The 26,070-nt window shown below is 36.7% G+C and overlaps 1 protein-coding gene across 1 annotated transcript in view; it reads left to right on the forward strand.

Moving 5' to 3' along the window:
- The window catches only part of Ar (androgen receptor), a 194,428-nt gene that overhangs the window by 141,359 nt on the left and 26,999 nt on the right, over positions 1-26,070 (forward strand). Inside the window, exon 3 of the mRNA XM_005081152.4 lies at positions 16,863-16,979. Within this exon, the coding sequence (XP_005081209.1) occupies positions 16,863-16,979 (117 nt within the window). The remainder of the gene's footprint in view (positions 1-16,862; positions 16,980-26,070) is intronic.

Here is a 26,070-nt window from a genome sequence, read left to right on the forward strand (position 1 = left end):
TTCAGTCGTATTAACATTTCAGGAGAATTTATCGACAATATTTTTATTTAGTCACGTTAAGACAAAATAATAGTTATATACCTTTATGGAGTAAAATATGGTTATATTCATGTATAAAATCAAACGAATAAGAACTTGGTTATCATCAAATGGTAATCATTTTTATGTGTTGGAAACACTGATACTTCTCTTTTATAGTAAATTTGAATTCTAATGTAAATTTGTATAAATAATAGCTAGCCTATTATGGTATAAAAAAACTAATTCTTTATATAGATCTCTTTTAAGGAACTCAGACATATGGGAGAGTAATACATTATCTTCATTCCAAGTAGATGAACCTTTCCCTGTGGGTACAGTATCCCTGCTCCCACTAAGCTCTGATGCAAGGACAAAAAAGACTAGGGATGCACATTATCTCACAAATTTTCAAATGACGCTATCCTGGTCACATTTATTGGTCACTTCCTCCAATTGTTTAACAGATCTTACTCACTCGGTTATAGACCAAAACAGAGATAGGAAACAAAAAATCAAACCTGTTTGTCTGTCTTATGGTAGTTAGGAAGAAATACTTTCTTTCCTTTAATTTAGGAAACTGAGGCAGGATTGTCAATATGACACCAGCCTTAGCTTCATAGTGATACTATTCATCCCAAATATTTTTTAAAAAGGAAAAAGTATTTATGTACTTAATCAGAGCTAATTAATATTTTGTAGTTTTTGATGAGTAATATATCATAAATTTCACAACCTGTTTCATGTGTCAATCTTGGCTCTTTACAACTTTCATTCTTTTTCAAACACATCATGCTTTCTGCCTGGAACGCCCTCCAATGCTTTGTTTACTTAGAAAAAAAATCAGTTTTTATTAAGAATACTCTTTCTGTGAAGTGAAACTTCTACAAAATTTTTTATCTTAGGATTTTTAAATTTTTTTATTTTAAATTTAAATAGCTTGTTTAACATGTCAATCCCAGTTCCCTCTCCCTCCCATCCTCCCACACCCCCCATCCCACCCAGCCTCCCACCCTATTGCCAATTCCTTCCCCATAGGGGATATTTAGAGTCTGTCATTTCACTCAGGGTGGGGTCCAGGCACTCCCCTAAGAGTCCTGGCTGAGAGAGCATCCCTCTTTGTGCTATGGACACACAATATCTGTTTGTATTCCAGGTATAAACACTGATCCACTGCTCAGGGCCCCATAGGTGGCCCAGGCCTCCTCTCAGGCCTCCTCACTGACACTCACATTCGGGGGGGGGGGGGGTCTGGATCAGTCCCATGCTGGCCTCCACGCTGTCGGTCTGGGGTCCAAGAGCTCTCCCCTGTTCAGATCAGCTGTCTCTGCTGGTTTTGCCAGCCCATTCTTTGCCAATTTGCTCATTGCTCCTCTCTCTCTGTCACTGGGTTCCTTGGGTTCAGTTCAGTGTTTAACTGTGGGTGTTTTCCTCTGCTTCCATCAGTCACTGGATGAAGGCTCCAGGATGTTTATAGACATCAAGTTCATTATCAGGAATGGGCATTCGAGGTGATCTCTCCACTATTGCTTAGCTTGCCAATTGGTTCATCCCTTTAGATCACTAGAGGTCACACTGGTGCCTGATCTGTCTTCTAACCTATGATACCCTCTTCCCCCTATTCTACCCCCCCACTCAACCTTCCTGTTCCCCCATGACCTACTCTATCTTCTGCTTCTCCCCCACTCTTCTTCCTAGCACCCACTCCCCCCACGCCTCACCGTGTTCCCCATCTGTCCAGAGGATCTTGCCTCATTCCTCTTCTCTTGGGTATTATGCATATCTTTTAGGTTCATTCATGTTTCCCAGACTCTCTAGCAGTGGAAGTGCAGATTGGCACTATCCTGATATATGTCTAAAATCCATATATGAGTGAGTACATACCATGTTTGTCGTTTTGTGACTGGGTTACCTCACTCGATGGTTTCTTCCAGTGCTATCCATTTACCTGTGAATTTCAAGATTCCATAGTTTTTTTTCTGATGAGTAATACTCCATTATGTAATGTACCACACTTTCTCTATCCACTCTTCAGATGAGGGGAATCTAGGTTGCTTCCAGGTTCTGGCTATTACAAATAATGCTGCTATGAACATAGTGGAGCAGATGCCCTTGTTGTATGAATTTGCCTCATTTGGATATATGCCTAAGAGTAGAATTGCTAGGTCTTGTGGTAGATTGATTCCCATTTTCCTGAGGAATCTCCATACTGATTTCCAAAGTGGCTGTACAAGTTGGCACTCCCACCAGCAGTGGAGGAGTGTTCCCCTCTCTCCACATCCTCTGCAGCATAAATTGTCTTCCGTGTTTTTGATTTTAGCCATTCTGACAGGAGTAAGGTGGTATCTCAGAGTTGTTTTGCTTTGCATTTCCCTGATGGCTAAGGATGTTGAGCACTTTCTTAAATGTCTCTTGGCCATTTTAGCCTCCTCTATTGAGAATTCTCTATTTAGTTCTGTACCCAACCTTTTAATTGGATCCTTTGGTGTTTTGGAGACTTGCTTCTTGAGTTCTTTGTAAATTTTTGAGATGTGGGGTTAGTGAATATCTTTTCCCATTCTGTGGACTGCCTTTTTGTCTTGTTGACTGTGTCCTTTGCCTTACAGAAGCTTTTTAGTTTGAGGAGGTCCCATTTGTTAATTGTCGATCTCAGTGTTTGTGCCACTGGTGTTATATTCAGGAAGTGGTCTCCTGTACTAATTCCTTGAAGAGTATCTCCCACTTTCTCTTCTAAAAGTTTCCGTGTGGCTGGATTTATTGTGAGATCTTTGATCCATTTGGACTTAAGTTTTGTACAAGGTGATAAACATGGATCTATCTTCAGTCTTCTGCATAGCAGTACCCAGTTATGTCAGCACCATTTGTTGAAGATGCTTTCTTTTTTCCTTTGTATAGTTTTAACTTCTTTGTCAAAAATCAAGTGTTCATAGGTGTTTGGGTTAAAATTAGGGTTTTCAATTCGGTTCCATTGGTTTACCTGCCTATTTTTGTGCCAATACCAAGCTGTTTTCAGGACTATAGCTCTATAATAAAGCTTGAAGTCAGGTATGGTGATGCCTCCTGAAGTTCGTCTATTGTATAGTGTTGTTTTGGCTATCCTGGGGCTTTTGTTTTTCCATATAAAGTTGATTATTGTTCTTTCGAGGTCCTTGAAGAATTGTGATGGTATTTTGATAGTATTGCATTGAATCTGTAGACTGCTTTTGGCAAGATTGACATTTTTATTATGTTGATCCTACCAATGCAAGAGAATGGGAGATCTTTCCATTTTCTGGTATCCTCTTTGATTTCTTTCTTAAAGACTCACAGTTCTTGATATACAGGTCTTTTACTTCCTTGGTTAATATTATCCCCAGATATTTGATGCTGTTTATGGCTATTATAAGGGTGATGTTTCTCTGATTTCTTTCTCAGTCACTTAATCATCTCTACATAATAGGTCCACTGATTTTTTTTAGTTTACCTTGTATCCTGCCACATTGCTGAAGGTGTTTGTCAACTCTAGGAGTTCCCTTGCAGAGTTTTTCGGGTCACTTATGTACACTATCATATCTGCAAGTAGTGAAAGCTTGACGTCTTCTTTTCCTATTTCTATCCCCTTGATCTCCTTTTGTTGTCTTATTGCTGTAGCTAGAACTTCAAGTACAATATTGAAGACAAATGGAGAGAGTGGACAGCCTTATCTTGTTCCTGATTTTAGGGGAATTGCTTTGAGTTTCTCTCCATTTAGTTTGATTTTAGCTTTTGGTTTACTGTATATTGGTTTTATTATATTCAGGTATGTTCCTGTTATCCCTGATCTCTCTAGGACCTTTATCATGAAGGGGTGCTGGATTTTGTCAAAAAGCTTTTTCAGCATCTAATGAGATGATCATATGGTTTTTCTTTCACACTTTGTTTATATGTTGGATTACATTGACAAATTTTCTAATGTTGAACCATGCCTGCATTCCTGGGATGAAGCCTACTTGTTCATGGTGGATGATGTTTCTGATGTGTTCTTGAATCCGGTTTGCTTGTATCTTATTGAGTATTTTTGCATCGATGTTCATGAGGGAAATTGTTCTATAGTTCTCTTTCTTAGTTGTGTCTTTGTGTGGCATGGGTATTAAGGTAATTGTAGCCTCATGAAAAGAGTTTGGCAGTGAGCCTCCTGCTTCTATTGTGTGGAATATTTTGAGGAGTATTGGAATTAGCTCTTTAAATTTCTGGTAGAATTCTGCACTGAAGCCATGTGGGCCTGGGCTTTTTTTGTTTGGGAGACTTTTGATGACTGCTTCTATTTCATTAATGGTTATAGGTCTGTTTAGATTGTTTATCTGCTCTTGATTTAGTTTTGGCAAGTGATATCTATCCAGGAAATTGTCCATTTCCTTTAAATTTTTGAATTTTGTGGACTACAGATTTTCAAAGTAAGCACTGATGATTATCTGGATTTCCTCAGAGTCCGTTGTTATGTCCCCTTTTTCATTTCTGATTTTGTTAATTAGCATGTTTTCTCTCTGTCTTTTGATTAGTTTGGACAGAGGTGTTTCTATTTTGTTGATTTTCTCAAAGAACCCACTCTTTGTTTCATTGATTCTTCTCAATGTTTTCCTGGTTTCTACTTGATTGATTTCAGCCCTCAATTTGATTATTTCCTGGCGTCTGCTCCTCCTGGATAAGTTTGCTTCTTTTTGTTCTAGAATATTCAGTTGTGCTATTAATTCTCTAGTATGACTGTTCTCCAGTTTCTTCATGTGGGCACCTAGTGCTATGAACTTTCCTCTCAGCACTGCTTTCCAAGTGTCCCATAAGTTTGTGTATGTCGTGTCTTCATTCTCATTGAATTCTAGGAAGTCTTTAATTACTTTTTTATTTCTTCCTTTACCCAGGGATGGTGCAATTGTGCATTGTCCAAATTCCATGAGTTTGTAGGTTTTCTGCGATTTGTGTTATTGTTGAATTCTAATGTTATTGCATGGTGGTCTGGTAAGATGCAGGGGGTTATTCCAATTTTTTTTGTATCTGTGGAGATTTGCTATGCTTTCCTATTATGTAGTCAATTTTAGAGAAGATTCCATGTGGTGCCGAGAAGGAGGTATATCCCTTTGTGTTTGGGTGGAATGTTCTATAGATGTCTGTTAAACCCAGTTGGGTCATAACTTCTATTAGTTCTTTTGTTTCTTGTTAAGTTTCTTTCTGGAGGTCCTGTCTAGCAGTGAGAGCAAAGTGTTGAAGTTTCCTACTATTAGTGTGTGAGATTTTATGTGCAATTTGAGCTTTAGTAATGTTTCTTTCATGAAAGAAGGTGCCTTTGTATTTGGGGCATAGATGTTTAAAATTGAGACTTCCTCTTGATGGATTTTTCCTTTGATGAATATGAAGTGTCCTTCATCTCTTTTGATTGATTTTAATTTGAAGGCTAGTTTGTTAGATATTAGGATTGCTACACCCGCTTGTTTCTTGGGACCGTTTGATTGGAAGATCTTTTCCCAAAACTTTACTCTCAGATAATGTCTGTCTTTGATATTGAGATGTGTTTCTTGTATGCAGCAGAAGGACGGTTCTGTCTTCCAATCCATTCTGCTAGTCTGTGTCTTTTTATAGGCAAGTTGAGGCCATTGACATTGAGGGATATTAATGACCATTGATTGATGATTCTTGTTTGTGCTTGATTTATTGTTAGTGAAGTGATTTTGTGAAGTTTCTCCTCCCTTTTTCTTCTGATGTTTTGTAAAGTGGGATTATATAGTGCCTGTGTCTTTGTGAGTTTAGTTTTCTTCCTTGGATCTAGGTTTTCATTCTAGCACTTTCTGTAGAGCTGGATTCATGGATACATATTGTTTAAATCTGGCTTTGTCATGGAATATTTTGTTTTCTCCATCTATGGTAATTGAAACTTTGATGGAAATAGTAGTCTGGGCCGGCATCCTTGTTCTCTTAGCGTTTGTAGGATATCTATCCAGGATCTTCTGGCTTTCATCGTTTCCATTGAGAAGTCAGGTGTAATTTGGATAGGTCTGCCTTCATATGTTCCTTGGCCGTTTTCTTTAGCTGCTCTTAATATTTTCTCTTTATTCTGTAGGTTTGATGTTTTGATTATTATATGGTGAGGTGACTTCTTTTTCTGGTCCAGCCTATTTGGTGTTCTGTAAGATTCTTGTATTTTCATAGGCACATCCTTCTTTAGGTTAGGGAAGTTTTCTTCTATGATTTTGTTGAATATGTTTTCTGTACCTTTGAGTTGTATTTCTTCACCTTCTTCTATACCTATTATTCTCAGGTTTGGCTTCTTCACGGTGTCCCATATTCCCTAGATATTTTGTGTAAGAGATTTGTTGGTTTTGAGATTTTCTTTGGTTGACGACTCTATATCCTCTAATGAGTCTTCAACACCTGAGATTCTCTCTTCTATATTTTGTATTCTGTTGTTGATACTTGCATCTGTAGTTCCTGATCGTTTACCCAGCTTTTTTATTTCCAGCATCCCCTCGTTCTGTGTTTTCTTTATCGTTTCTATTTCAGCTTTCAATCCTTCAACTGTCTGAGTTGTTTCATTCATTTGTTTGGTTGTTTTATCTTGGTGCTCTTTAGATTCTTGGAGAGATTTATTTATTTATTGAATTTTCCCCCATTTCGTGGATTTTTTGTTTGTTTTTTCTTCTATTTCTTTAAGGGATTTCCTCGTTTCTTCTTTGAAGGTCTCTGTCATCTTCATATAATAATTTTTACGGTCTGTCTCCTCTGCTTCATCCATGTAGTACTTTTCAGGTCTTGCTGGTGTTGGTTCCCTAGATTCTGGTGGAGTCATGTTGGTCTTTCTATTGCTGAGTGAGCTCTTAGTCTGTCTTCTTCCCATCTCTTCTTCCAGTGGGTGCTGGTGGGTTCTTTCTGTCTCCACTGGTCTCGTTCCTTCCTGAAGCTGAAGCTAGGGATCCTGACACTGAAGCTTAAGCTGAAGCTGGGGTTGCCAGAGGTTGGGACCTGGAAGGGCTGATGTCTTTCCTGAAGCTGGGCTCGCCTGAGTTTGAGGCCTGAAGCTGGGCTCACCGGTGTTTGGGGCCTGGAAGAGCTGATATCTTTCCTGTGTGGGTGGGTCTTCTGGATGCCAGGAGTGGCCCTGGAAGATAGAGGGGATGGGTGTTGGGCAGGGGATGGGGAGTGTTCCCGCCAGAGACCCAAGCTCTCCTAAAGCTGGGCTTGCTGGAGTTTGGGGCCTGGAAGGGCTGATGTCTCTATCTTAGGATTTTAACATTTGTTAGTTGTTAGAATTTTTTTGTAGATTATTTTCCTGTCATTTTATCTTCTGATATATTGTGTAACAACTGCTACCATTTTGCTCACTTTTTATATCTTTTATTTGGTACTATCAAAATTTGATCATCTGCATTGCCATATTTGCATATCTCATGAAATATTTACTGAATGATTATTGCTTTGCAAATAGTATTGCATTTAAATTTTACAGCAGATCAATGTGCTGCCTCCATTTCACAGAAGGCTAAATTCACATCTAAAAAAGTCAAGTAGTTTCTATCAAGTTTCAATTAGTAAGAGACAGAGGCCTTGAACACAAACCTACCAAGCTACCATGCTCTACTTCTTACTGAATATAGTGTACTGACCCTTCTCTCTTTCTGTATTTTTTCACTGATTCTTCTCTGAGTGTATTATCAATCCTCAGAAACATTTGTGGAGCTTCCCTAGAATCCTAGAATGAGAAATCAATTTTAGATTCTTAGTGTTTTGGGTCCATTGTGACACAGCTTCTTAGAGGAACATTATTTAGTATAATCCTTGGGAAACCATGAAAACATGGAGAAATAAAACTGTGAAATAAACATGGGATGCAGGCTCTTAACTCCCTCTCCCAGTCATTAGTGCATATATTCTTAATGGAAATGCCAGTGATTTGCAATGCAGGTAATATCTTTTAGTTTATCGTGATGTTGTCACACAGTTCAACACTACTTTAATAGGGCTGAACTTAGGCTTTCTGAATCCTCCCTTCTATTCCTCCCTTCTTTCTTTTCTTTCTCTTCTCTAATTCTCCTCTTCCCTGTTCTCTTTCTTCTCATCACTTACTCTCCCTTTCCTCCTTTTTTGTCTTCCTCTTTCTCACTCTCCTCCTTCTCCAATTTTAATCTTGTCAAGAAACGTATTGGTGTTTTATGAGTGGCACAGTACAGTGGAATCATCTTGGTTAGTGGCTTTAGGAAATCCAACCAGAGAAACACTCCAGAATGAAAGTACAAAGAGGATGTGAGTCGGAGCTACACATTCTATTTTAGTTGATTTTATGCTTGTAAATTATATGGGAAAATACCGAATAATTTGATTAAATATCCTTATTATGAAGCACTTGATAAGTAAACAACATTAGATGCACACCTAAGTGCTATACAATCAAAGATCTCAGCTGTCACTTCAGCCTTAAAGCTTTTCTTGAGTTAATCATGATTCAAGGAGAATGTTCACCTTGCTTATGATTTAACCATTAACTGACATTTTCTAGATACTTCACATGTTTTCTGTTAATTGTCATAGATCTGCAAAAGTGCATTTATACACTTCATTTTTTAAGGAAGACATAGAATCAGAAAAGTACTAGGTGGAATTTCTGAGACTTACAAGCCCACCCTTCTAACTCCTAGGTCTTGTGCTCCTAGCACATCATGAAGTTTTCCCAAATTACAAATGCCAAGAACAACTAATAGCATTTACCATTTGTGACTGTTAGCTTCTTAGTATCTAAATATTCATTTATCAGGTGATTACTGAGTTCATCCCTAGAAGTCTTCCATTCATTCTGAGGCTCAGAGGAAACTACTGCCTTTACCAGGCCCCTAGATAAGCCACAAGACATAAGCCATGACCTAGACATTCTTGCTTCATTCCAATGCCTTCATGTGGTCTCATATATTTGTAATAGTTCACCTTCATCTGAACTTACAGTATCTCCTACTAGACTATAAGCATCTAAATGGCAGGAGCTAATTGTCTCTCTCCCCTATAGACATTAGTCGTCTTCAACAAACTTGTTTTAACTCACTAAATGAGATTTGAGATCAAAATAAAAAGTTTTGAACCTTTGAAAAGAGTAGTTTCCCTAATTTCTCAGTGTGATGAACAGGTAACACACCTGCTGTGAATGGGGAATATAGATTAGATACTAGGATGTTCTGGGAGCCACTTTTTTTCTCACTGAATTTTTACAGACTGTAATCTTTTTATTATGTGTATGGGTGTATCTACTGAAGCACAGACAGAGGATAACACAAACATTTTTAACAAACCTGGATAACTATGAAAGGTTAAATAGTAAATAGTACCCCCACCACAATTCCACAGCAATGTATTGTGTCTCAAGATAATGATTATTCATCCGTTTATGTATGTTTCTTCAGATGTTACATACATTGGTGAGCATAAGCAAAAACACAAAAATTTTATTTATTGAATTAATGTTTTGTATATTTTCAAAAAATTATAGATTTTGAAGACTATTTCTAATTCTTCTATATAAAATTCGTTTTAATGGGTGAAGCATTACATAATAATTTAACTATTCTTGTATTGATAGATATACATGCGTTGTTAATCTTGTGCTGTTCAAACAATGTTGTAATGAATGTCTGTGTATATGTCATGTCATACATGTGAAAAACCTGTCCTGAATCAAAGAATGTGTATGCATTTTTAATTTAAAATATTTTGTCCAGTTATATTTCATCAAGATTGTAAGATTTTCAAATAAAATTTAGATTTAATGAAATTGATAAATTATGATTACTGGCCATTTTACACTTGAAGAATTATTCAGCAGCAAAGTTCTTTAAATAATTAATCTCTGTACATTTAAATTAGAATTCAGTTAAGTACACTCATACACAGAAACACATCAATTGGGTAGAACATGTAAAGATGGCAACATGTTTTTAAACAAATGCCAGAGGTGCAACTTTAACAAAATGTAGAGAGAAAAATACAAAGGGGTCACACCCAAGGAGGAGGAAGGCAGAACCTTATTTATTTTTAAGTTAATAATCTAGTAATCAAAACTTATTGTTCCCTCTTTATGTGAGTTCTGACTTTTGCTACAGCTCAGATTATTTGTCTAGACCTATCTACACTATTGCACAAATTCAAGAGCAGTAAACTTTTAGAAAAACCTAACTAGAACTCAACTGAATTTGAAGAACTTTTCAAATACTGTTCAACTGAGTGGTGACACCAGAGGTTCTAGGGTGTAGTGCTACTTTATCAATTGCAAGTCATACTGAGAAGAGATGAGACGCATAGAAGAAGTAGTGGCACTGACTAAGGAGAATAAATTTCATTTGGACCAGAGATAGAAGCTTTTGGTGACTTACTGCACATCATGGTGACAAGAATTAATAACTCCCCACTTTCATGTTTTAAAATACTAAAAGTACAGATTTGTAATATGCTTGCTACAAAAGAAATGATCAGATAATGCAATGGATATGTTAACTACTTTGTTTTAATCATTTTATAATATAGGCATATATCAAAACACCATATCGTGCCCCACTAATAAATTATATACTATTATTTCTCAAAGTTTCAGGGTAAAATGCCTGAGTAGATGAACTTTGGGGATTTACATATTAAAATGAAAACTACTCAAATCACTATTTGTTACCATCATTTTGTTATTTTAACAAGCCAGTATATGTAAAAACATACTTCCAAGTTACATAAAGCAATTGATATCACCATTAATAACTGTAAAATGTTCATTTTTGAATATGGAATGCTTTAATTAATCTCCTAATAGTAAACAATTAAATGCTTCAATATTACAATTTAAAGAATGCTACAATGAACCTCTTTTTGCATATCTGATTATTCCTAGAAATTAGATTTTTTAGTACAAGATTATGTGTGTTCTTACTTATTTAAGAATATGCAACAAATATATCCTCTCACCAACACTTAGTAGTTAACTAGACATGTAATCTTGCATGGAAAAATGATATTTAATTTGTCTTTCTGTTATTTTAGGGAATTTGACCAATTTTCATGTATGTAGTGGTTATTTTCATTTCTTTTATTGCCTTCATGGCAATTTCTATTCTTTTTTTCCTTTTATTCTGATTTTTTATTTAAATTAGAAACAAGCTGGTTTTACATGTCAATCCCAGATCCCTCTTCCATCCCTCCTCCCCTGTCTCTTACCGGCCCCCTCTCCCATCTCCTTTCTCCTCCCCAGGGAGAGTGAGGCCTTCAATGAGGGATCTTCAAAGTCTGTCATATCATTTGGAGCAGGACCTAGACCCTCCCCAGTGTGTCTAGGCTGAGAGAGTATCCCTTTATGTGGAGTGAGCTCCCAAAGTCCGTTCATATACTGGGGATAAATACTGACCCACTGCCAGAGGCCCCATAGATTGCCCAGGCCTTCAAATTGACACCTACTATCAGGGGTTCTGGGTCAGTCCTATACTGGTTTCCCAGGTATCAGTCTGGTGTTCATGAGCTCCCCCTTGTTCAGGTCAGCTGATTTTATGGGTCTCTCCGACTTGGTCTTGGCCCCTTTGCTCATCACTCCTCCCTCTCGTTTTTTCGTATATTTGTCTACTATTTCTGTTTCCTATTTTTCTATTGTATTGTTTTTAGCTTTTATCAAACATACAGAGAATTCAAAATATACAACAAGAAATTCAACAGTTCGGTTGATTAATGAAATAGTGAAATAGCCACAGTTCTCAAAAGAGGAAACTGAAATGGTCAGTTGACATTTTAAAAAGTGTTCTCCTTTCCTAGACATCAGAGAAATGCATATTAAAGCTACATTGAGATTTCATCTCATCCCAATCAGGATGACAGTCTTTAAGTAAATAAATTCATGTGCTTTCAGGGATTTTGACAAAGGAGAATACTTACACAATGTGGGTTAAAATGTAAACTAGTACAGCAAGTATGTAGACCAGTATGGGATTTCCTCGAAAAACCAAAACAAATCTAACATGTGACCCAGCTCTACGACTCTTGTATAGTTAGCTAAAAATTCTAACAATATTTTACAAATATGCACATTCATGTTTATTGCAGCACATTAGTTATGGAATTAATCTGGGTATCAAACATCATAAGAGTGGATAAAAATATGTCATATACACAATAGTATTTTTAACATAAAGAGTGAGATTTTGTTATATGCAACAGTATGGATGTACCTAAAGATAACTATGTGAATTACATCAGTTTCAGAAAGACAACTATCATTTTTTCTCATTTGTGGGTCCCAGAGTTTATATTGCTACATAAAATGAATAACCAGTTATTTTGGAACCATATAGTGAATAATTTATAATTCACTAAATTAGAATGATGTATTGTATAGGTTATATATGTTTCGAGTTTTCTAGTTTCTTTTACAAGTTGACCTGTGCTGAAGCCAGTATCAAGTTATTGCTATTGTCGTATCTTAAAAATAATTTAAATGCCTGGTAGGGAAAATCTTATTTTTCTTCTTTTCGATAAATATTTAGCATTATCATATATTATATTCTTCTAGACATATTTGGCAAGATTTTGTTTACATAATTGTAAATTTATATACGTCACTGGGAGAGAACAGAAATCTCTAAAATATTGGATCTTCTCCGTGTAGAACACCATACATCTTTCTATTTAATTCAGACCTCTTACATGCCTCAATAATTTATTTTGCCATATGAATTCCATATTAAAACTCTCTATACATAGTACGAAGAACTTTATTCTTCAGTCTTCACTGTAAGTTAATGATGATGATAGCTCAATCCTTTCTTCATTAGTATGATACAATGACAGTGATAGTGGTTAAGTCACCTACCTTATTCCTTTACTCAAAATGGTATGTTTTTTCAAGTGGAAAATATCTTAATTAGACATTGATGTGAAGTCAAAGTGGGTGGAAACATTGTGAGTCTGGCAGAAAAGAACAGAAATAGGGAGGCTGTGGGAAAAAAACTATCTTGTCATGTGGTTGCAGTTCCAGCTGGGGCATGGAATCATATTCAAGATTTGTTATTAAAAAACAGTGTATGACCAGAAATAAAATATAGAGCATCAGCCAGTCAATAGTTTCAGAGCCAACATGCATGCAGAGTACTTCATGTCAATTATATGGCTGTGCTGAGTGTCACAAAGCATTGAAATGAGTGTTCTCTTTGCAGTTCTACAGTGAATCCTTACATGATTTACTATGAGACAGAATGTATTTTGTGAATCGTTTCACAATAACTTGTAAGAACCCGATAATAGATTGTTGATATAATTTTGCTATTGAAAGATAAACAGTATCACAGAGTGGAGTTTAATGTTTAGTCTCTGATGAGCAGGAGCTGAATAGGTATTTGTATTATCTGTGCTAATTGTTAAGCCACCTAGACTACAACATGAAATTATGTGACCTTCTAAAACTAAATTGAAGCAAGCCCAGATCCCACTTAATAAATTCTTCTGTCAACTGAAAATACAGAAGTAGACTATAAACAAACTGGAAAATGATATCTGACACACTTACAATGCTTTTTCTTTGTACTATAATCATTCATAGAACATCTCCATTGTGTGTGGTTTTCAAATGTTATGCTGACTCTGCCACCAACTTGTTGGGGCTTGGTGCATCTCCATATATATGTTCATTTCATAACCTAAGATCTAAGAATCCTACTAAAATATTTTATAGAAAAGGTTCCTTATTTTCTTTTTATATTTAAATTAGAAACAAGCTTGCTTCACATGTCAATCCAGCACCATCTCCCTCCCCTCCTCCAGCCTGCACACCACCAGCCCCCCAGCTCCCCACCCAATCCACATTCTGTTACACAGGTATGGTAAGACCCTCCATGGGGGATCTCCAGAGTCTGTCATTTAATTCAGGGCAGGGCCTAGGCCCTCCCACATGTGTCCAGGCTGAGAGAGCATCCCTCAATGTGGGATGCACACCCAAAGTCCATTTGTACGCCAGGGATAAATACTGATCTACTATCCAAGGCCACATAGATTGCCTAGGCCTCCTCACTGACACCTGCATTCAGGGAATCTGGATCAGTCCCATGCTGGCCTCTCAGCCATCAGTCTGGCATCCATGAGTTTCCCCTTGTTCAGGTCAGCTGTCTCTGTGGGTTTCACCAGCCCCCGGTCTTGACCCCTTTGCTCATCACTCCTCCCTCTCTGTCACTGGGTTCCAGGAGTTCAGTTCAATGTTTAGCCGTGGGTATCTGCCTCTGTTTCCATCAGTCACATGATGAAAGTTCTAGGATGGCATATAAGGTAGTTGTCAAACTCATTATCAGGGAGGGGCATTTAAGGTAGCCTCTCCACTATTGCTTAGTTTGCCAGTTGGTGTCATCCTTGTAGATCTCTGGAAATCTCACTAGTGTCAGATCTCTCCTTAAACCTATAATGACCCCCTCTATTATGGTATTTCTCATCCTGCTCTCCTCTAGTGTTCCTCCAACTCAACCTTCCTGCTCCCCCATGTTCTCCTCTCCCCTTCACTTCCTCCCCTCTTTCCCCCTCCCTTTCCCCTCCTCCTATGCTCCCAATATGCTCAGGAGATCTTGTCTCATTTCTATTCTCTGGGATACCATGCATATCTCTCTTAGGGCCCTTCCTGTTTCCCAGACTCTCAGGTCAGTTTTGGGACATTACTATCAATGATGGATCAGTACTACGAAGAGACAGTAACACATTTCCTGGAAGAAAGTGTCTCTTAACGGAGTCCAGAAATATTATCAAATGAATCATAATTCAAGAAAGTTTGGGGAAAACATTTTGCAAGTATGTTACAGATTTGTATAGAGGAATAAGCTTTATGTGACCAAACAGTATTTTAAATTATTTCTCATTCCTTAGATACATAGTGTTAGAGAAATCCAAGGATGTAATGCCAAGCAAGTCAATAGTCCCATAGAAGAAAAAACACCTTTAACAAACACTATAAAAGTCAATTATCATCAAATTAAAAGTGATCCATTATTATCAGAAATGATTTATTATTGGGACCCAAGGCTGGTTCAATATACATAAATGAAGACATACAACTCACCACATCAACAAAATGAAAAATAAAAATCATATGATCATTTCAGCAAAAATAGAAAAAGCATTTGACAGAATTTTTTATCTTGACAAATACCCGAAGTATACTTGATAATTTTCCCTTAGCATAAATTATATGCCTATAATTAATATCATACGTGTGATCTAGACTTGTGCCTACTACTGCTCAATGTAACGCTGGAAGGCAGAATCTGTTTCAACATAATGACGTTTATTTTTGTTATCATATAAAGGGGTATATGATAATTCTGTTACAAGTACTTTGCTCAAGATTATTAGTAAACTTGTAAACAAACCAAATATATCATTATTTTATATAGAACCCTGAAAATTTTAGCCATACAGTGAAACAGAATAAATAATTAAGAATAGTCCTTTAAAAGACTATTTTCTTCCATCTTAATTTTTGTCCATAATCCTCAATGTACAGAGTACTTGAGGCTGTGTTTTGAACTATTTTGGTGGTGACTGTTTACTTATGCCTCTCTATGTTTATGTTCTGCATGCATGCATGTTAACCAAGGGCCTACTATGTGTTGGGTTGTTATGGGGAGCAATGTAACAAAGATAAACTACTAAGCAAATTACATGTTTTGGACCACATCCGCCTTTGAGTAACTCTTATCCCAAAAAGAGGAAGGTTGGTTTCTCTGTATGTCTATGAGGATTCAAGTTGTACATGGTTGTGGTGTTTTTTTTCTCTACTGATTTAAGAGAACTTCCCTTTGCATGTGCTGCTTTATAACACAAAGTGTGGACTTTATTTATGGCTTTTAGAACTTACAGGTTTGAGAGTGCCATCACTAACAATGTAAAAACTGTTAGGGATCACATAAAAATAATGTACTGTTTTTTTAAGCATATAATTAGCTAAAGTATGAATCTATGCGTGATTACAGGTGTTAGTAGGAGGATGGATTGACTAAGCCAATATCTATTCTGTGCCAAGCTAACAGAGTGATAATTTTCATAACTGGTCATTTTCTCAAGGGCACTCTTGGTTTTCAGTCAATCTAAACCATCTTGTTTTCAAAAGCAGTAAACAGTCCTAATAATGGAAAGTATTAGCAAGATCTGAATTGCTAATATCTACTAAAACATCTATGAAAGACTAGCAACATGCAACAGCGTTAAACTATATTCTTTTTTATTTAAAAAATATTTTTCAGCCAGGCAGTAGTGGCACATGTCTTTAATCCCAGCACTCGGGGGATAAGAGCCAGGCAGATCTCTGTGAGTTTGAGGCCTGCCTGGTCAACAGATCAATTTCCAGGACAGACTCTGAAGCCACATAAAGAAACCCTGTCTTGAAAAATCTAAAAAAAAAAATATTTTTTTATTTTACATACCAACCCCAGTTCTCCATTCCTCCCCTTTTCCTGCAGCCCCTTCCCCCTTCCTATGCTCCCATCTGTTCCTCTTAGGGGGTAAGACCTTCCTTGAGAAGTCAAAAAAGTCTGTCATAACAAAGTTGAGGCAGGACCAAGCCCCTCCTTCTGTATCAAGACTGAGCAATGTATCCCACCATTGGGAATGGGCTTCAAAAAGTCAGTTCATGCCCCTAGAAGTCTTGGTGCCACTGCCAGTTCCCCCCTAACAAATCAAGCCACATAACTCAGCCACATTCAGAGACTCTAGTTAGTCCCATGCAGTGGTTTAATTCTGTGTGATAGAATTGTTTGGAGTCATTATCTATCAATAATATTGTCCTTTTGCCTAGAAGTACTCAAGGAAAGAACCTCTGTAGATACATTAACAGATCTACTATTACATTTTTGTTCCAGGGAAGCAGAAGTATCTATGTGCCAGCAGAAATGATTGCACCATTGATAAATTCCGAAGGAAAAATTGTCCATCTTGTCGGCTCCGGAAATGCTATGAAGCAGGAATGACTCTAGGAGGTATGGACATTTTCTTCTTTTTTTTTCTCCTTGTACTTCTGCTCACCTTTATCTTTTTTTAACAATTGCTTAAGATCTGATTTGACTCTGTTAATGCTTCTAAGAGTACCATATATGAAATAGATTTAGGCTGCCTTTCTCATGGTGCCTTCTTCATTTGAACCCCTGGCATTCAGATCTTTGGACTCTGACATAGGATCAGGAGGCATGAAGCAAGGATTAGAAACTAACAGAAGATGAATGAGGCTGTGCTTTTTGGATTCAGTTCCTCAGGTGATATAATGATACTGGCCTGATGCTGTTCAGTGATAGGGATGCTAGAACCAAGTAATCCAAACTGTCACAGGTGCAGGTTGAGCATGGCACAGGCAGGCTCTGAACACCTGGGACTATCTCTCAGCTAAGTCCTGCATGTACTATACAGACAGCCAACTGGAGTGGAAAGCAGCTTCTCTTTGGATCCTGTGACTAAGGTACCAAACAGAGCCAATTTCCTATCCTGTGTCTCTGAGAAATCAGCAGGCTTTTTAATCATTTCCTTTTCTTTAGCAATCCATTGATCATTTCCAAAAGCATTTTCCCAATGGCACAGTAGCTTCTTAGGAGGTATAGCCCTTTCAATGGTGACCCTCTATCATAAGTCTCTGTGTCCCATGAGCTTATATCTACCATGATTCTGTCATCCTTCCAAAATGACTTCATACTACTTTATTGATGTATTTCCCCTCTCCTAATTCTCCTATCTTTATCTGCCTCATGCCAGAATCCACACTGCTGCCTGATGCTTCCAAACAGATGTATCTTTCATGAGAAAAAGAATCTCATTAGTCTACTTTGATTTAGAAATGGAACTCAAATAAAAACAATTCTATTTCTGAGTGTCTAAAACTATACCCTTATATTTGATTACTCAATACCAATTGGGAAAATCCAAATGACTGGAACTCAGCCCACTTATCTCCCATCTCAGTGCTAATTTAGAACAATTGTTATCTTTGGCTTTCTATAAGACACTGAATGCCTACTCTGCCTATATATCATTGTAGATAAATGAATCCTCCCCTCACAGACCAGTAGTACTTTTAACTAGACCATAATACTACAAACAAATTGTTTCAGGCTTGATCTGTTATAGTTTCAACAGGAGCATCTTAAATAATATGTAGTTCTCTCAGACATCACAGGCAGGTGCCCTGTCAGTTATTTTCCAGGCAACCACATCAAATGAGATTAAATATTTGACAAAATCCAACCTTGTTTTTTTCTTGTTTGGTCTACTCTAAGGATATCCTATAGTTGTGATAGCAGTGGGGAAGAAACCATAATACCATAAAGGGTTTGATAGAAAGAAATCCAGGAGAGTTGACAGAGGGAAGGATTGAAAGGAAAGGTTTTACTACATTGAGTGTGCTTAGTCCTGAGCACGTGTTCTGATACATTCATCTCTCAATTGTTTAACCTCCTGTGAATTGTTCATAATACACCGTGGCTTCTAGGTTGAGGATCCCCTGCCTTGCCAACTTTTGAAAGTAACTGTAAGCCCATTTTGATACAAATAAAATTTAGTTATAAAATACTCCTTGTTAAGACATTGGTTTCATATCAGAGCCCACATCCTCCATTAAGAAATTACAAGAATGTAAAAAAGTTCTTCTGACATCATTACAGTGAACCTCTTTGGAAGAGAAGTCTACATATAAATGATATTTTTACTATACATAGTAGTACTTTAATAAATAAATAAATAAATTTGTGAATTCAGTTGCTGAAAGAGTGGCACAAAAAGCTATCTGATTGGTTTACTAGAAAATGTAGTTGAGTTGAGTGGGCATGCAAAACTGAATGCTGAATTTCTATGAGCAGTTTTCACCTCAGTTTCCTTCCCATAACATATGAGTGTCACATACATATAAGACAGAACATTGGGCACTAGAGTTTCAGACTAACAGACTTCAATAAAACTAGAAGATAGATGCTCACGAAAACAAGGATCCTTTTTTTTCTTTTGCTATGAAGGGAATTGAAACTAGAGCCTTGGGCATGCTAGGCAAGTATTGTACCATGGAGATAGTCACCCAGCCAACTCACAGAAGGATTATTGATGTTGTATAAATTTTTACCTTTGAAGTAGTTTAAAAGTCCAGATCTATCATTTACTCCATGTCCCCTGTGAACTTCATTTTCATTGTCTTTAATTTATAGATATCATCCTCAAAGTTAAAGTTAGGAGAAAGTGCTAGACAAATGTGAGGCATTATAATTACAATGAGGTCACCAGCATATTGAGTAGATAGAGGCTGTTCTTAGCACTTTCGAATGACTTTCTCTTTAATAGTCAACTTGGCTTGCCATGCAATATAGGATATGTAACAGCAGTCAGTGGATCACAACAAAAAACACTTCTCATTACCTCATGCTGGAAAGTGCTGTCAGCATAAAGCTTAAAAACTAATTTAAGTATTTTTTAAAAGTTTATATTAATGTTGAAGTATCAAGTCAGTCAGTGAAAACAAAAGTGTTTATTCTCTTAGGCTTAAAATACAAACATTTGCACATTGATGGAGTTAACACCACATCCCCTACTTTCTGACATATCTTCTTCCAAGTTTATTGTTAACTTACAGTATCAGTATATAACACATTTTTATTCAAACAATGGAAACATAAAATAAAGCATCATTACAGTGGCCTTTGTGAATACATTGGCAATATCTTCTCATTTTCTAAAGATTTGGGTTTTGGTCACCTTCAAGAAGAACTTATATAACTGTCTCCTTTTCTGTATCACTCACACTATAATTATATAATATTTAATAAAGCAGCAGTTAAGAATGTTGTCTTGTTCAAGTCCCTTCTCCCTGCCAGAGACTCTATTTTTTAATGTGAAGCTAGGATTATCAGCTTTACCAGAAACCCTTCTGCTGTTAAAAATTTTGTGATCAGATGTCAAAAGCCACTAAGAAAATACTGTAATATTATCAGCTTTTTCTTCAATTTCCAATCACCTGCTCATAGAAGTACTAATACAAGAGACTGATTTACACAGTAATTTTAGCTGCCCCCATTCACACCTATGTGACATACTTGATGACTACTAGACTGTTGAAATAATGGAAGACAAAGCATATGTTTTGAATGTGGCACAGCTGATATCTGCTTGCTCTCAACATCTTATGATCTCCAGCTTGTCTATAGTCTTCCATCTTCTGATGATGGGAACTCTTAAATTAAGAGACACTTAATACATACAGCCTTTTCTTCATGTTTCCATGCCTACCTTCCTATCCGTTTGCTTCTTTTCTTAGAAACTCTTGGTATTTATGAAACAGTCCCACAGGTGGAGGGTTCTCAGCATTTCCCATCAATGGAAAAATATATGGCTTTTTTTTGTTCTTGATTAATGTCTGGCTGCTTTTGAAAAACACATCAAGAATTGCTTTAAAAAAGAATTGCTTAAAGAATTTAAATGACTTGCCCATTTGTCCTTTTAAGAAAACATTTAACTGTCTGGATAAGGACTTGCCCCCAGTTAATTGGTGGTGAGTTTTATATGGTATGTAATTCAGATTAATGCACAGACATCTCTCACTTTGTTTTGTACTTTATAAGAAACACTTTTGGTTTCCAAAATGGAATCAGGAAGAAAGAACAAGCCTTCCTGTCATCTTCTTTCCTGAACCTTTCCTTTGTTCACATTTCATTTGTCCTATTGTTGCCCTGGGCAACTATTACTTTTGTGTGTGTGTGTTTCGAGACTCTTAAGTTCTCAGTATGTAGCAAATAGAATGGATCTAAGTATCCCTTTCCCTGAACCATGCCTGTTGCAGACTGTACAGGAATTTCAGGTAGCAACTACCACCCACAGGGAGGGAATAACCATGGAGACCCAGAGCATGTGAGATTTGATAAAATGTGCATTTATTTCAAATGTTATTTGAGCCTGATATCCCAGTGTTTGTGAGGCTGAGAAAGGGATATCATAAATTTAAGACTAGATGGGCTACACAGTAAATTCCAGGCCAGCTGGGACTATAGTGTGGGACATTCTCAATAAACAAGTAAACAAAAAGATTGCGAAGTTTCTTTACTTCTAGGAGATTGTTCTTCTCTTATAAGGATAAAATCTTAACATTTATGCAAGTTTTAAAGATGTTTATGTGTTCTGTAGTTAGGAAATTAGTTCAGGGAGCCCTGGCAATAGTCTGATGCCATGATAAACAGTAATTTCCAATGTTCAAGGCAGTCCTTATGGCAGCTACCTCATCATTCACCACCTCCAAGAGGAGTACAACATTGATCCATCCATATTAGATATCTTAGATTCAAGAAAAGAATTGCAATGCCAAGATACAATTTATGCCATGGTTCTTTATGTATTTTTAAAAAGTTCATTGATGTGACTTCATCTCTCCCTGCACTCAGTCATTTATATCTACATTTAATTAGTACCTATTGAGTGCTAAATATGTACCAGACTCTATACTGAACATCTGGGGAGGACAAGCCTAATATTACAGATTTGAATGTATGTTTTAAAAATTGTATAGGGACAAAGAGGTGGTTGAGTGGGTAAAGGCAATTGCATTCAAGCCCTTCAACCCATATTTGATCTCTGGAACCTACATTGTGCAAGGAGGTGACCAACTTCCTCAGATTGTCCTCTGACCTGTGCCGCATTCAAACCCACATGCATATACAGGCAATATCTAAATATTTTTAAATTATGTTAAATAAGGGAGACAGTGATTATGATTATACTTTGGTCTTAAGGTATAAGGAGAAATTATTGGGAGAAGTTAAGTGATATGCAAGGAATAGGGCATTTAAGGTCATAAGCACAACTTGAATAAAGGCATGGAGACATAAAAACCATGGCCACAGATGGGAAAATAGGGAGGCAAGCTATGACCACATTGAAAGTGAACCCAATTTCATACAGTTGAAGATTTATGGTTGCCAGACAGACATGACCACATGTCATATTGTTAATTGTGTATATGTTTTAAGAGAATTTTTGACAACTTGAATGTTATATTGGGGGAGGCTTCCATTTTACAAAATGAAGAGTATCAGGACATACACAGAGAAAAAAATCTTCTAGCATCAAAATTTGCTAAATACCTATGCTTTATGCTTGGGGTACTTAGCTCCACTTGAATTGAAACTTGCAAGCACATACCATTCACAAAATGAAACACTGACCTAGACCAAGGCAATTGGCTTCTATGAAGAACCTACATGTACATCAAATGTTAGTTGCCTTGATCTTGATCGCAGTTTTCTACCAAGAGCTCACAGAAAACTATTTCAGTGTATACTTTAGAAGAACTGATTTCTAAGTTCAAATGAGGCGAAGAAACCTGAACATTACTGTCCTTAGGAAGATTTGCACTGTAAATACTGTAATAAAATAAACTGAGATGCTTTCTAGCTCAGGATTCCCAAACTAAATTAAATTTCAGGTCCTGTTTTTCACATCACACTGTTTAATATCCTACCAAAACACTGCTCTCTGGAAAACACTGTAAAAAATAACTTGGGTATAAATAAAGGCATTATTCTGTGAGCAACAATTTTTCCCTACTCAATGTCACCCATTTTCCAAATGTATGTGTCATCACTTACTGGGTAAATCAGTAAAGTAACAAACAAGAGCAGACCACCTTCAGCATACCTCACTATCAGTGGCTATCAAATCCACTAAAGGATACCAGAGAAAATCTATGTCATGCTTGTCTTTCACAAAGGATAACAATGCAATGGCTTCATATTGCCAATAACAACTGGTAGCTATAGGCACATAATCCTGACCCAAGGAGCGTGCTAGCAACATTAAAAAACATTATTCTAAGAAAGGGAATGACTTCCAGCATCACAAAGGGTGATCACTAACGGTTTTGTTGAACACTGTCTAATCAACATCCCCATACAATAGCCAGAAAACCAACATGGTGGTATAACTCTGTATCTCATTTTGACATTGAACAAAGTGTTATAAAGAAAACTTAACAATTTGAGAGCCAGAAATAGTGGTGCATGCCTGTAATCACAGCATTGAAGGAGTTGAAGCAGCATAATCATGAGTTCCATACCAGCCTGAGCAGCATAGCAATGCTTTATTACGAAAACAGAACAAATGTAGCTCAGTGGTTAACATACACAAGACATGACCAAAAAATAATAATAATAAAATGTAAACTCAGGTACTGGGTATTTCTATGTTCTCCCTCGACTCTCTAGATTTAGAGTCTAAAAATCTTAGCCTGGAGATGCAAGCATGAAGGCTCAATTCTAAGAAGTGTTGGATCCACACACTGTTCCCATATACCTGAGGTTTTTTTTAACAGTTCTGCCTCACAAATGTTGTACATAGGAGAAAAGTTTCACTATGTGTTTGAGTATCAACATGCACAACATATGGCTGACACTTAGAATGATGGAGTATATTTTATGGTGGTAAGTGTGGAACTTAGAAGACTTAAAATATTAGACAAAAACTACCAGTGAGTTGTAACACTAGTCCATTTGTGTAAACCAATGTCTGGTGGTAATAGAAATAACATGATGGACTTAGTCTTGTTTCTAGTCCTAATTCTGTCACTTCTATTTTGGTGAGCTTGTAAAAATCTATAGATCTCTCTGAGCCTCAGTTTCCTCAGCTATATGGTAAAAATACCATTTTTATAAAATTGTTACATGTGTAAATAAAAGGCCATGTAGTAGGTACACGATAATTATCATTGTACCTTATACTCCTTTTTAAGTGAAGATTGATCTTTCTTTGTTTTCATAGGTACTACTAGAGACTTTTCTTTCTCTGCTGTTAGATGTGACTTTTAATTCTTGGTACTTGGTCCTTTGGTTTCTGATTTAGCCTTTCTTTAGTCAGCACTTGAAGCATTCTATCACTGCCATATCCCAGTTGGACACACACACACACACACACACACACACACACTTTGAAATGAAGAAAGTATTTGTGAGGAGACATATTCCCTCTCTTAACTCCAAACAAGTTATCTGAGAAAGATGTGCTCCATTTCCAAATGCTTGTTGCTTCTGGTGAACTATATTTAAAGGTACATAATATTTTTCTTATAATCAAAATTGATGATACTATATATCTAATACTTGAATCTTGCTTGTAAAATCTCTCCATGATATCTTTGAATTTTTAAAATGTGCTAACATTAGAAAGATTTTAATGTTGTTTATATTTGCAACAAGAGATCCAAAACCCCACATTTGCTCTTTCAAAAGGCAATGCTCTAGATAACATTTTCTAATGTATTGAACAAATAGCAGAACACACAACCCACAACAGACTATGCACATATAGAGAGTCAAGTGTTTTCAAAATGTAGCAATCTAAGAAAAAGTTTAAATATTTATAATTTAACTGCTTGTTTGAACTTATGCATTTGTTTTTATAAATTGTGTGATATGTTCTTTAAAAACCACAAAAGTTTAAACTATTTTCTTTTTTTTCTATTTTCTTATTGTACTGAACTCCAACAATTTACCTGGGTAAGATGCTTTTTTAGAAAGATTTGAATACCTTTTGAGATCATGCTGCTTAGGAGGGAAACTAAAAAAAGAAATATGTGTTCACTAAGAAATCAATAAAACATCCAGATGAAGTATTGATAATATTCCCATGATAATGTATGTCTAAGTAGCAAACTGGAAATAGAATTACCACCCTGGATGACCTTTTTTTTTGTCATCAGATTCCATGTTACTTGGTCTGTGTAATTGGTGCTAAATATAAACACAGGTGTGCCAATTCCTTCTTTTACTACTGGTTTACCATAGAATAAAGCCTTTGGAAGCTAAAATGGAATAAATTGGTAAGGGATATTTCAACCTGCTAACAGTCTGTAGCTACAATTATGCCAGTACTAATCACCATCAGAAAATATGGACTAGCATTTGAAAATAAGGAGAAATGGAGATCTTGACCAAGATGAAAGGTTACCAACCCAAGCTGACACAGTGAAGTGTCATACTGGCTACTCTGAAACCAAAATAAATTGAGGATTCTTTCTCCTTGACTGGTAATACAGCATGAAAACTTTGATTAGTGAACAATTAGGCACAAAGATATTCATTTCAAAATGATTTCATTTCCAGTTGATTAAGGGTACCAGGATTTTTGAGACATTTTGGCTTAATACTATCAATAAAGAACTGCTGTTGGTCTTTTAATAGCTGTAATGAGAACATTATATTGTACCTTTCTATTCTGTGCCCCATCATATTCTCTACACTGAAAAAATAGTTCTTGTCTATTGTGTATGGAGAGGTATACAAACACATACTCATATTGAAGTTCTTAAGTACATTTGTCACTAACCAGAAAAGAAAACAAATCCTCAAATAACAACTGTCCATTTCTGCATCTCATCTCTTTCTTATAAGATGATAAGAAAAGAGGTATGGAAACCCCCTTCCCAAAATAGCAACCAACCCTGTCTCCACTTGTGTATGAGGCCTCCTATAACCTGACTCAGGCATCTGACTATTGAGCATATTAGGTACAAGCCCATACTTAAGCCACTACTTTCAACAAAAACAATCTTTCATATTAGAAAATTCCAGTTTGGCAATTACATATACCTCGAAATGAGAAGACAGTGAAAAAGGCTTTTCTGGATTTCTGTCAAAGACCAAGCTTCCAATCTCATCCTGTACAAATGAGCTGAAGGAAGTTGCTGATCCACAGACAGGAGAGAAGGACCAAATGTTTCATTCTCCTGGAAGAGATGCCAGCCAGCCCCTCTCTCATAATTCTAGAGGAAAAAACTAGAGTCAGATAGTCCTTTTCTCTCCAAAGTCAAGGTGACTCTGTTTCCAGTAGCCCACACAGCTTAGACCTTTCATAAGGCAAACTAAGGCAAAATCTGAACAGCAATGCCTGTTTCCTTTGTTTCCTGCCAGGGCCAAGCTAATGGAGGAAGTGGGCCTACCCTTCCTCTCCTCACCTGAGTGCTTCCTACACTCCCCACTACTCCCACACATAAAATTCTTGCCTCTAATCAGGTCAGCTGTGAGACTTCCTCAGCCACTTCAGATATTGTACTGATGTAAT

This window comes from Mesocricetus auratus, unplaced genomic scaffold (assembly GCF_017639785.1).
Source record: "Mesocricetus auratus isolate SY011 unplaced genomic scaffold, BCM_Maur_2.0 Super-Scaffold_100003, whole genome shotgun sequence".
NCBI lineage: Eukaryota > Metazoa > Chordata > Mammalia > Rodentia > Cricetidae > Mesocricetus > Mesocricetus auratus.